Source organism: Danio rerio, chromosome 6 (genome assembly GCF_049306965.1).
Source record: "Danio rerio strain Tuebingen ecotype United States chromosome 6, GRCz12tu, whole genome shotgun sequence".
In the NCBI taxonomy this organism is placed as follows: Eukaryota; Metazoa; Chordata; class Actinopteri; order Cypriniformes; family Danionidae; genus Danio; species Danio rerio.
In genome coordinates, this window is record NC_133181.1 from 29796660 (window position 1) to 29809319 (window position 12660).

Consider the following 12660-nt stretch of genomic DNA (forward strand, 5'->3'; position numbering starts at 1 on the left):
ATGAAATATGAGTAAAATATCCTCAGAGCGAAATATTGAGCTAAATGGTCGGCATTGAGTATACAATGCAAAGTATAATGCATTTGTATACAGTGTGTTGTATGCAAAGAGTATACAAAGTCATTGAACTCTGCGGTGGGAACACTGATGGGGCAATACGGTACATGTTAGCATTTTTGTCTCCATTTTTAATTTTTTTTCATTTATGGACGAAAATCAAAAATGCCGTTTTTTGGATGATGACGTCGGGGAGATAAAAATTTGTCGCATCCTTAGTTTTTACTGTAAGAATTGCAGGGTTAATTCAGAAATGAATGTACTCTAAAATGTTTAAAAAGCACAGCTGCTTTCAATATCAAAATTTTAAATGTGACAGATTGAAATGTACATTTCTTTTGATACTGAAGTTGGTAACTATTTATAATAACTAAACACTATGAACCATTAGGTAAAAGTTAATTCACTGTCTGTTAAGCATTAACTATATTAATAGATGTTAGTAAGCAGTTTGTTACTGCATTTACAAATGCTGTATTCTGAATTATAAGCACATGTATTATGTGCTTAATTATTGTATTTTCATACTTTGTTAGGGATTCATTTTCATTACTTAATTAAGTATTGCATTGTTCATAAACCAGTTATTTAAGCATAATTGTTGGTTTTTTTAAGATCCTTCAGAATGCTAAAGTAAATGATTACTAAACGGTTTAAATGAACATTTATATATCTTTTTATTCAGGCATATAGTAATTGTTAATTTGCATGTTAATAAATGCTTTATTAACACAACTTCATCCAGTTTTGTGACCTAATCTAAAGTGAGAACTATTTATGCTTTATAAATTCCTTATAAATGACAATAATGTCAGTTCTATGCTAAACAGGGGGAAAAAAAACACTTTATTCATTTATATTTATTTAAAGATGCACAAATAAAACCGTATCAAATAAAAAATAATTATTTGCAATCTTAACTTTTAAACATTTAAACTATGTTTAAACATCACTAAATAACATTGTAATTTTGTATCATAAAATTGTCACGGTTGCAGGTTTGTGCGCTTCTCCGGAGTGTATGTTGATTACGTGGGTTTGTTTTGTTTTGGTTATCCATGTGGATTTGTTAGGCTCACGTGTTATGACGTCATTCAGTTGGTCTGATTAGTTCGCCAGCTGAGGCTCATCATGGTGCCTATATCTGGGCGACGCTTTTGTGTGTCTGTGTCAGTTCGTTGTTATCACTCATGTTTGTGTGTCTGTGCTCAGGCCCTGCGGAGTAATCTGGATCTGGTTTTCCCCGTTCTGTTTCCTGCCCTGCGTCCTGCGTCCGTCTAGCCTGACACTATTTGTATTTGTCATCACAATAAACTTGTACACTTGCTATTGGATCTTCTCTGACTCTCATTGAAACGTAACAGAACGAACTGACCTTTTACATGGATCCAGCGAGTGTGTCCCAGATCTCCGAGTTCGTCTCCCACAGCAACGCTCGGATCGACCGTCAGGATGAGGCTCTGGCCACCACGGCTCAGGCGATCCAGGCCCTGGTTGGCCAAGTTTCATTGCTCACATCCCAGGTCCAACAACTGGTTACTCGTGCTGCACAGGCTGATACTCCACCTGCCCCCGAGACTGCACCGACCCCGGAAGTGTCACCAGCGCCTGCGGTTCCTGGTCGCTCTGTTGAGCCGCGTCTTCCACCTCCGACCAGCTATTCTGGAGAGCCTCTCTTGTGCCGATCCTTCCTGTCTAAGTGTTCCCTTTACATCTCACTGCAGCCGTCATTATTTTCCTCTGAACAATCTAAGGTGGCATTTGTCATCACCCTCCTTTCGGGAAAGGCGGCTCAGTGGGGAACTACAGCTTGGGAACAAAAGCTACCATGCTGCTCTACGTTTGACCTGTTCTCAAAAGAACTTAAGAAGGTCTTTGATCGAGCCGCTTCCGGGAGAGAGGCCGCCCGAGTCCTCGCTGAACTCCGCCAGGGGAATCGGAGCGTAGCGGAGTACTCGATTGAGTTCCGAACACTAGCCGCTGAATGCGGCTGGAATGCGGAGGCCCAGTGGGACATGTTCCTGCACGGATTGTCTGATCGTCTGCAAGATGCGATCTATTCCTTAGATCTTCCGAAGACTCTGGACGAGCTGGTGGATTTGGCCATCCGTGTGGACACCAGACTGCTTCAGCGTGAGACTCGCCTGCAGCAGAGCAGATTTTCGGATCCCGTTCCTGACTTTCCGGCATTAACTGCGACACCGGAAGCGGTAAGCGCTGACCCGGAACCCATGCAGCTGGGGAGATCCCGCTTGTCCGTGCAAGAAAAGCGCCGACGGAGAACGGAGGGACTCTGCCTCTACTGCGGAGGGGCGGGTCATCGGGTGGCTTCCTGTCCCGTAAAAGACGACACCCATCAGTAGGTAAGGGGTTACTGATGGGTGAAATTAATTTGGAAAAATCCTCTACGGCTGCCACTTTATTGCCCGTCACTGTATCATGGGGTTCCGGAAGTCGTGACACCCATGCCCTCGTCGATTCCGGGGCGGAGGGAAATTTCATTGACTCCAGTTTCGCTTTCAGTTCTAAACTTCCGGTTATCGCACTGTCACAACCCATTGCAGTACGCGCCCTCAGTGGGCTTTCCCTTCCCACTATCACTCACTCCACCAAACCCATAAAACTTATCACGTCTGGAAATCATGTTAAACACATTTCATTTTTTTTAACAGACTGTTCCAACTCACCGGTGGTTTTAGGACATCCATGGTTAATTCTTCATAAACCTCACATTAATTGGGGTCTTAATTCCATATTTTCGTGGAGTGAGAAATGTCATGAGTCTTGTCTTTCGTCTGCTCGTTCTGCTGTTTCTTGTTCTGTGTTTCAGGAGGAGCGCATGGACCTGTCAAACGTGCCCAGTGAGTACCTCGACCTGAAGAGAGTGTTCAGTAAGTCTCGAGCTGCTTCTCTGCCTCCTCATCGTCCCTATGACTGTGCAATAGATTTATTGCCAGGTACCTCTCCGCCTAAAGGCAAGTTATACTCTCTTTCCATTCCTGAGAGGGAGGCCATGGAGAAATATATTTCTGATTCTCTAGCGGCCAAGATCATACGACCCTCTTCTTCTCCGGCGGGGGCGGGGTTCTTTTTCGTGAAAAAGAAGGATGAGTCTCTTAGACCTTGTATAGACTATCGAGGGCTGAACAGCATCACGGTGAAGAATACGTATCCTTTGCCGCTGATGTCTTCAGCGTTCGAGCGTCTGCAAGGGGCTTCGTTTTTCACGAAATTAGATCTCCGTAACGCATATCATTTGGTTCACATGAAGCAGGGTCATGAGTGGAAAACCGCGTTTTTGACCCCCAGGGGGCATTTTGAATATTGTGTTCTTCCGTTCGGGCTTTCTAATGCTCCTGCGGTTTTCCAAGCACTCGTAAATGACGTGTTACGAGACATGATAGATCAGTTTATTTATGTCTACCTGGATGACATTCTGATTTTTTCTCGTTCTCTCCAGGAACATGTGCAGCACGTCAGGCGAGTGCTTCAGCGGCTGCTAGAGAATGGGCTTTTTGTCAAGGCGGAGAAATGCGTGTTCCATGCACAGTCTGTTCCCTTTCTAGGACACATTGTGTCAGTCGAGGGGGTGCGCATGGATCCAGAGAAGGTTCAGGCTGTGGTGAATTGGCCAATCCCCGAGTCTCGTAAGGCCCTGCAGAGATTTCTGGGCTTCGCTAATTTTTACCGGCGTTTTATTCGCAATTTCAGCCAGCTCGCCGCCCCTCTGACATCCTTAACCTCCGCCAAGACGCCCTTCAGGTGGTCGAGTGCAGCACAGGTTGCATTCACTAAACTAAAGAGCCGCTTCGTTTCAGCTCCTATTCTGGTGACACCTGATCCAGCCCGGCAGTTCGTGGTGGAGGTTGACGCGTCAGAGGTGGGCGTGGGCGCGATCCTGTCCCAGCGCGCAGCCTCGGATGACATAATACATCCGTGCGCGTTTTTCTCTCACCGATTATCTCCCGCTGAACGAAATTACGACATTGGTAATAGGGAGTTGTTGGCTGTCAAACTCGCTTTGGAGGAGTGGCGTCATTGGTTGGAGGGTTCGGGGGTTCCCTTTATCGTTTGGACCGATCATAAGAACCTCGAATACATCAGGTCCGCCAAACGACTTAACTCCAGGCAGGCTCGGTGGGCATTATTTTTCGGACGTTTTGACTTTACCATCTCATATCGACCGGGTTCTAAAAACATCAAACCCGACGCGTTATCCCGTCTTTTTGATTCTTCCGAGCGCAATACGTCTCTTGAGCCCATCGTTCCCCAGAGGATTTGTATTTCTGCAGTAACATGGGAGATCGAGAGCAGGGTCCGCACAGCCCTGGATGGGGTAACGCCCCCGGTCGGATGCCCACCCAGTCGTTTGTTTGTGCCGGAGGAGATTCGGTCTGACGTCATTCGGTGGGGACATTCCTCCAAAGTGGCTTGTCATCCTGGGGTGAGTCGTACATTATTTTTGGTTAAACAGCGGTTTTGGTGGCCAGCTATGGCACGGGACATACGCGAGTTTGTTTTGGCCTGTTCTGTTTGTGCTGTTTCTAAGACTTCTAATCGCCCCCCTGCTGGACTCCTTCAGCCGCTGTCAGTGCCTTCGAGACCCTGGTCGCACATTTCGCTAGATTTCGTCACTGGTCTCCCGCCATCTGGTGGCAATACGGCTGTTTTGACCGTTGTGGACCGGTTCTCGAAGGCTACTCATTTCATTCCTCTGCCCAAATTACCCTCAGCCAGAGAGACAGCGGATGCTGTCATTAATCACGTCTTTCGCATTCATGGCCTCCCGACGGACGTGGTTTCTGACAGGGGACCGCAGTTTGTCTCTAAATTTTGGAGAGAATTCTGTCATTTATTGGGAGCGACTGTAAGCCTTTCTTCTGGTTTCCATCCTCAGAGTAACGGACAAACAGAGAGGGCCAATCAAGATCTCGAGCGTATGTTACGTTGTTTGGTTTCCCAAAATCCCGCCTCTTGGAGTCAGCAGCTCCCATGGGTGGAGTACGCACACAATTCATTACCAGTGTCGGCTACGGGCCTCTCTCCGTTTCAGTGTAGCTTAGGATACCAGCCACCAGCTTTTCCCAGTCTGGAATCCGAAATCGCGGTCCCCTCTGCCCACGCCTTTGTCCAGAGGTGCCGACGCACTTGGAGCAGAGCCAGACAGACCCTCCTCCAAGTGGGTGCGCGCACCAAGGCTAAAGCCGATCGCCACCGGTCGAAGCCTCCCGTTTATGTCGTCGGTCAAAAAGTGTGGCTTTCAACTAAGAATATTCCCTTGCGTTCCGTATGTAATAAACTTGCACCTAAATTTATTGGCCCATTCACTGTCATCAAGATCATTAGTCCGGTGGCAGTCCGCCTCAAACTTCCTCCAGCGTACAGGAGAATACATCCCGTGTTTCATGTTTCCAAATTAAAGCCCGTTTTTCATACGGCCATTAACCCGCCCACTCCGGTTCCCCCCCCGCCGCGTCTCGTAGATGGGGAGACCGTTTATTCGGTTAAGCGCATTCTGGACTCGAGACGGAGGGGACGAGGATTTCAGTACTTGGTGGACTGGGAAGGTTATGGTGCGGAGGAGAGGAGTTGGGTTCCTGCAAAGGACATATTGGATCACTCTCTTATCGATGATTACAATCGCCAGGTAAGCTCTTCTGGAAGCACCAGGAGGTGCTCGTAGGAGAGGAGGTAATGTCACGGTTGCAGGTTTGTGCGCTTCTCCGGAGTGTATGTTGATCACGTGGGTTTGTTTTGTTTTGGTTATCCATGTGGATTTGTTAGGCTCACATGTTATGACGTCATTCAGTTGGTCTGATTAGTTCGCCAGCTGAGGCTCATCATGGTGCCTATATCTGGGCGACGCTTTTGTGTGTCTGTGTCAGTTCGTTGTTATCACTCATGTTTGTGTGTCTGTGCTCAGGCCCTGCGGAGTAATCTGGATCTGGTTTTCCCCGTTCTGTTTCCTGCCCTGCGTCCTGCGTCCGTCTAGCCTGACACTATTTGTATTTGTCATCACAATAAACTTGTACACTTGCTATTGGATCTTCTCTGACTCTCATTGAAACGTAACAAAAATGTTGTTAAATTGTTATATTGTTGTTTTTTTATCCAACTTTGTTATATTTTGACACTCCTGTTATTTAGCAATGTTTAAACTTTACAGTTTAATTTTTTAGATAAGATTTTTTAGATAAGATTGCAAAGATTATTGTTCATTCATTCAGTCATTCTTTCTTTTTCTTTGCGGCTTAGTCCCTTTAATCTGGGGTCGCCACAGTGGAATTAACCACCAACTTATCCAGTATTTGTTTTACGCAGCGAATGCCCTTCCAGCTGCAACCCATCACTGGGAAACATCCATACACACTCATTTACACACATACACTACGGACAATTAGCCTATACCCAATTCACCTATACCACATGTTTTTGGACTTGTGGAGGAAACCAGAGCACCCAGTGGAAACCCATGCAAACACGGGGAGAACATGCAAACTTCACACAGAAATACCAACTGAGCGAGGAGGGGCTCGATCCAGCAACCTTCTTGCTGTGAGGCAATTGTGCTATCCACTGCGCCACTGTGCTGCCCATTATTGTTCATTTGATTCTAATTTAATTATCATTTATTAGGGATTTGTAAAGCATAACTAGTCCTCACTTTAGATTAGGTCACAAAACTGCATGAAGTTAAGTTAATAAATCATTTCTTAACATACATATATAACTATTAATATATGCCTGAACAATAAGATGTATAAACACTAATTTCAATAACTCATTCTGAAGGATCTTAAAAACCACCAACTACTCTTAAATACAAATGGTTTGTAAATAATGCAATACTTCAGTTAGTCATGAAAAATCACTGTCACAAATTATGAAAGTAAACACATTATTTATACCTGTGCTTATAAGTTAAGAACAAAGCATTTGTAACTGTAGTTATAAACTGTTTACTAACAAGTATTAATGTAGAGTCAATGATTAATCAATAATGAAATAACTATATTCTAATGCTTAGTAACTGGTTTATAGTGTGTAGTTATTAAAAAGTGTTACCCTGAAGTTTTTTCTCTTGCCAAGGTTGCTTATTATACTGTACATATAATGCATGTCATTAAAAGCTTTTTTTTATTTTGAATTGTTAGTTTTTTGCCATAATATACTAATGTGAATGTAAATGACACATTTTTAATGTAAATGAATGCCAAACAGACCAGAAATAAATATGTTGCTTTCTCATACACATCAAATAAACCAAGAGAACCAAACTGCAAGTGTGAACATACCTTTAGTGTGAGGTGAAACAGCTGAAATCAAAATTATTAGCCCTCCTGTGAAATTTAAATACTTTTTTTCCAATACTTAGCAAGTGTTGTTTAAAATAGCAATTTTTTCGTGGCACCTTTCAACTGATGCTAGATGAAATTGTATCTTTTTTCAGGAGTATTAATCGACAGACAAATATGGGTGCCACACCATTGTATCTGGCCTGCCAGGAGGGCCATCTGCATGTTGTGGAGTTTTTGGTGAAAGACTGCCAAGCTGACGTGCATCTGAGAGCCCAAGATGGCATGACACCACTGCATGCTGCAGCTCACATGGGCCATCATTCACTGGTGGTGTGGCTGGTGGGTTAAACATTCACCCTCTACATTTCAGCTATTTTCATGCACATTTTAGAATATCAAATAATAATCACACATAATTTGCCACCTTTTCAGGAAGTGATGATTTGGTTCTCTTTGACTCATTGGATGGAAACGGAGCTTTATTTAAAAATGTTTTGTGTAATATTTTAGTTTTGCACACAAGTTTAATTAGCATCTTTAGAAACATAGCTACTGACATTATGTATTAGTACAACTACAAACTTACAAGTGTATTACTGTTTTGCAGGGGACCTTTACAGACATCAGCCTGTCCAGTCAAGATAACGAAGGGGCAACCGTTCTACACTTTGCTGCCAGTGGGGGGCACCACCATGTCCTAGAGAGGTTGTTAGAGATGGGATCAAAGGTCAAGAAAGATTATTGGGGTGGCACTCCTTTACATGATGCTGCAGAGAATGGGGAGATAGAGGTGGGTTTAATTTGGGATGGAAGTCTGTTGTGTGCTGTATAAAATACAATTGTTGTTACTTATGCTGAGTGATATTTGCGTCATATGTGATTTTTTTTCAGTGCTGTCGAATCCTCCTGAGTCACCAGATCAACCCAAAGGAAAGAGATATAGATGGATTCACGGCTGCTGATCTGGCTGAATACAACGGCCACTTTGAGTGTGCCAGATACCTTCGATCTGTGGAGAGAAACGTTAGTGCAGTTCCTTAATTTTGCATTTAAGATTGTGTAGCAGTTTATTGTTAACCATCTGGTGTGTCACTTATTAAATGACAAAGATTTAACAATTATAATATTTTTTTTAATTATAACAGTTATCAGTTTATTTAAATATTTAGGTTTTAATTTAATTGGTGTTACTTTAATTTATTCTATATTTAATAACACTCATTTATTCTATATATAATCAAGTATTTACAATATTGTAATTTATTTTGAGAATATATTTTTAGATCTGTTAATGTGAGACATTAGATAATGTAAGCTAATGACAATTTGTAGGTAATTAAAAAGCTTTATGGTATTAACTTTCATAAAAATATTCATATTAGTTATGTTGGGATTGCTATGTTTTCATTTTCATATATGCTTTTAAGCAATAAAATGCTTAGGTTTTATGGTTACTGTAATGACCCTCTATTAACTGTCAACTTATTTCTCACTAAATGTCTAGTACACAAATGTACCATGTTAAAATTACAGTGGTTGTATTTTGTGTTGAAGTATATAATGATATAGTTTACCTCCTTTATATCTTAAAAGACTAGATAACTTGCACCACCTGACAAAAGTTTTGTCAATTAACCAAGTTTTAAGAGCAACAAATAACAACATGACTTCTAGTTGATTTTTTGGTACCAGAAGTGGTTTATATGAAGGTCAAAGGCCTCTAGATTGCGCTTATTTTACCAAAATAAAATATGATCATGCCTTGATTAATAATATTTAATTAGGACAGTAAAGTCTGACTTTGCTTAGACAAAAGTCTTGTCACTTAACAGAAATAATGTACAGTATAGAATATAACGTCATGGTGCAGTGGAAAAAGAATTAATATTGTGTTTGACTCACATGAGCTTTGAGGACTGCATCCAGACATCTCTGCAATGACTCAAATAACTTATTAATAAAGTCATCTGAAATGGCAAAGAAAGTGTTCTTGCAGCACTCCCAGAGATCATCAAGATTCTTTTGATTCATCTTCAATGCCTCCTCCATCTTACCCCAGACATGTTCAATAATGTTCATGTCTGGTGACTGGGCTGGCCAATTCTGGAGCACCTTGATCTTCTTTGCTTTCAGGAACTTTGGAATTTTAATGACAAGGAGCGCTATCCTGCTGTAGAATTTGCCCTCTCCTGTAATTTGTAATGTAATGGGCAGCACAAATGTCTTGATACCTCAGGCTGTTGATGTCGCCATCCACTCTGCAGATCTCTCGCACACCCCCATACTGAATGTAACCCCAAAGAAAATCTTAGGTGCATGTAGGTCTTCTGCCATATTTGTGATGCTTGGGATGCAGTTCAACAGATGATTTCTCTGAAAAATCTACCTTCTGACACTTTTCCAAATCAACTAGAAGTCAAGTTATCATTTGTTGCTCTTACAACTGGGATTGACAATAAGACTTTTGTCAGGTTGTGTAGTGTCATGGTACTTAACTAGTTCTATCCAACATATTGAATGTGTGCTGCAACAAAGGGGAATCAGCTATAATTATGAGAAAAGGTCAGAGGTTTCCACACATGAAAGTTAACATCATATTCTAAAATGATCTAAACGACTAAATGGAAATCCTGTATGAGAATCTCGGTGTTTCACTTTTTCCGGTTTTAGGATTGTTTTATTTGAGTTTTGACTGATGTGTCCAATTGTGTTTCAACTTTTATGCAATTTTATTTAAAATGTGCATATGCGTGTGTGTGCACCTCACTGACCTTTAAGCCATCTTGTTTCACATGGTCAATAAGATGCTGCTCAATTGAAGTCATACATTTTTCAAGGTTGAGCATGGTAATGCTGTTGGGGCAGCAGAATGACTGAACCATATAGGAAAAGAAATTAATCCCACATTTAGAGCACAAAGTTGATGGATCAGTCTACAGGGTATACTGCTGTTCTGGTGATTTACTGTATCTCACAACTGTGCATTCTTCGTTTTCAGTTTTGAAGATGTCCATCTGCATTAATGGGCGGTAGTAATAGCAGCTGTTTTTGCTGTTCCCATTCACAAAAGTGACCTTTTTTGTTTTGGATTTCTTCCATCATACCTTGCTTAGCTGATAAAACACATTTAACAAGCTAATACTTAAATGTATGAGCTAAAGCCCATATGAGCAAATTCTGGAGGAGCTGAATATTAATTTCCGTTAGGTAAACATGTTGTATAGGTTATAAGCCATAAATTTATGTTAAGGAAACCTCTATGGATTATATTGGTTACTCAGCTGTTGAATTGTAAGCATATTACTGACAATCTTATGACAACACAAGCTGATTTCCATGGAAGATTTGTTAGTCGAACCTGAATTATCGTTTTGTCGGATAATTTAAAATGAGGTTTCTGCAGGTTTCCAAGTCTGACTAGAACCATAATGTTTTTCATTATAAATCTGAGTGTTCAATCTAAGTTTTACATCGAGTCACTGTTTTTTAAAGCAGTTCTGTTCATACACCATGTTCTTCAGTAAAGGTTAGTGTTGCCCAGGGGTACCTGAAAGTTTTCCTATAAAGGGCCAAAAACCAAACTTGATTGAGGGCTGTGGGTCGAATATACTGTATATCAAACCATAATACAATAAATGTACGGAGTGTTTCCTGATTTATTTGGTAATATTAAAAAAAAATAGAAAATGATGCTTTAAATCATATTAACTTATAGTATATTACAATAAAACATAAGCATTTCCATTTATAACACAATGGAGTTCAATGCTGAATACACTGGTTGAGCTGCTCCTGCCTTCACCATGATTTGCTTGCAGATCACTTTTGCACTGTATTGTCAAGTGACAGTGTTTACATTTTAAAAGTCTGATTAATTTACATAATTTAATTGAATCATTTAATTTCGGTTGCATTTTTTATAGCTCAGCAATGAAACAAAATGTTGTTAAATTCAAAATGACAATTTCTGTTTAAGGCATTCACTTCAACTTTCTCTATCATTCTCACTCTTTTTTTCAGATGGAATGGTGGGCCAAATTAAACATTACCATGGGCCAACTTTGGCCTGCAGGCCCTACTTCAGGCATCGCTGGTCTAGCCCATGGGTCACCAATCTTGGTTTTGGAGAGCCAGGGTCCCTGCAGAGTTTAGCTTTAACTTGCCTCAACACACCTGCCTCGAAGTTTCATGTTTACCTAAGATCTTGATTAGCTTGTTCACATGTGTTTGATTAGGGTTCTGCAGGATACTGGTCCGCAGGAACAAGTTTGGTGACCCCCTGTCTAGCCTTTATATATTTTTTGGTCACCTATGATGAAAATCATCTTTTGTAAGCTGTTTGGACAGAATTGATGTAGGTATCGGGTGTCCACTGTCATATTGGATTGATAGAAAGACAATAAGTCTCTTTTTTAATTTCCTGATGTTAAAATAGGACCCAAGTCCCTCCCATTTTGAGGCCCACCGCAATGTCATGTAGGAGTGCACTTTCCCCGGCCATCAAATTGATTGAAAGCTGCGTATTAACTTGTCTTCATAGTAACGCGTATAATCCTATCAACAAAACAGGACGTGCACAAAGCAAATGGGATTAAAAGATCTGTTCAGTTTTCTATGATCATCAAATGTGATCAAGAATGAGTTTTACAAGTTTAAAACATTTTTAAAACAGTGTATATTTCTAATGAATTACAAGGTTTTTTTGTCTTTATCGCTATAGCCATGTATCAGTACAATTATAAAAGAAGACGCTTCAATCCCGGTTTGTGGATGTTAAATCAGGTTTATTTTGTACCTTAACATAATGGATATCTAAACAGCAGTGGTTATTATCATGTGTCCAGTCACATTTGTGTGCAGAAACAATGCAAAGTGAAACACTTGTGTGTGTGTGCGCTGTCTGTGTGTGTGTTCTCATCGACTCATTAACTCCATAACAAAGACATCAAATCACTGAGAAAAAAAAATTCTTTAGAAATTCTTACAAACGTTAGTGAGATCTGCTTCCTTCATGTCTGTTACCGTGCTGTTTATCTAACACAGCGGAGGTGGAGATTGAGGCACACTGACAGACAAGTGTTAACGGTGGGTGTGGAGAACTAGCATTAAAGGCACAGGCAACAAAAACAGCTACAAAATGCTCAGAGCTGAAAATGACAAACTCTGAAAGGTATAATAAATAATCTGCGGGGTGTTTTGAGCTGAAACTGTACAGACACATTCTGGAGACACAAAAGGCTTAATTTTGAAAAAGGGGTAAAATAGGTGCCCCTTAAATGTTACAACCCTATATGCAGAGATAATG

General features: G+C 41.1%; 1 protein-coding gene across 1 annotated transcript in view; it reads left to right on the plus strand.

Annotated features, from left to right (window-relative positions):
• espnla (espin like a) overlaps window positions 1-12660 on the plus strand; it is a 48820-nt gene that overhangs the window by 16848 nt on the left and 19312 nt on the right. Inside the window, exons 4-6 of the mRNA XM_073954139.1 lie at window positions 7508-7694; window positions 7963-8145; window positions 8247-8378. Of these exons, the coding sequence (XP_073810240.1) occupies window positions 7508-7694; window positions 7963-8145; window positions 8247-8378 (502 nt within the window). The remainder of the gene's footprint in view (window positions 1-7507; window positions 7695-7962; window positions 8146-8246; window positions 8379-12660) is intronic.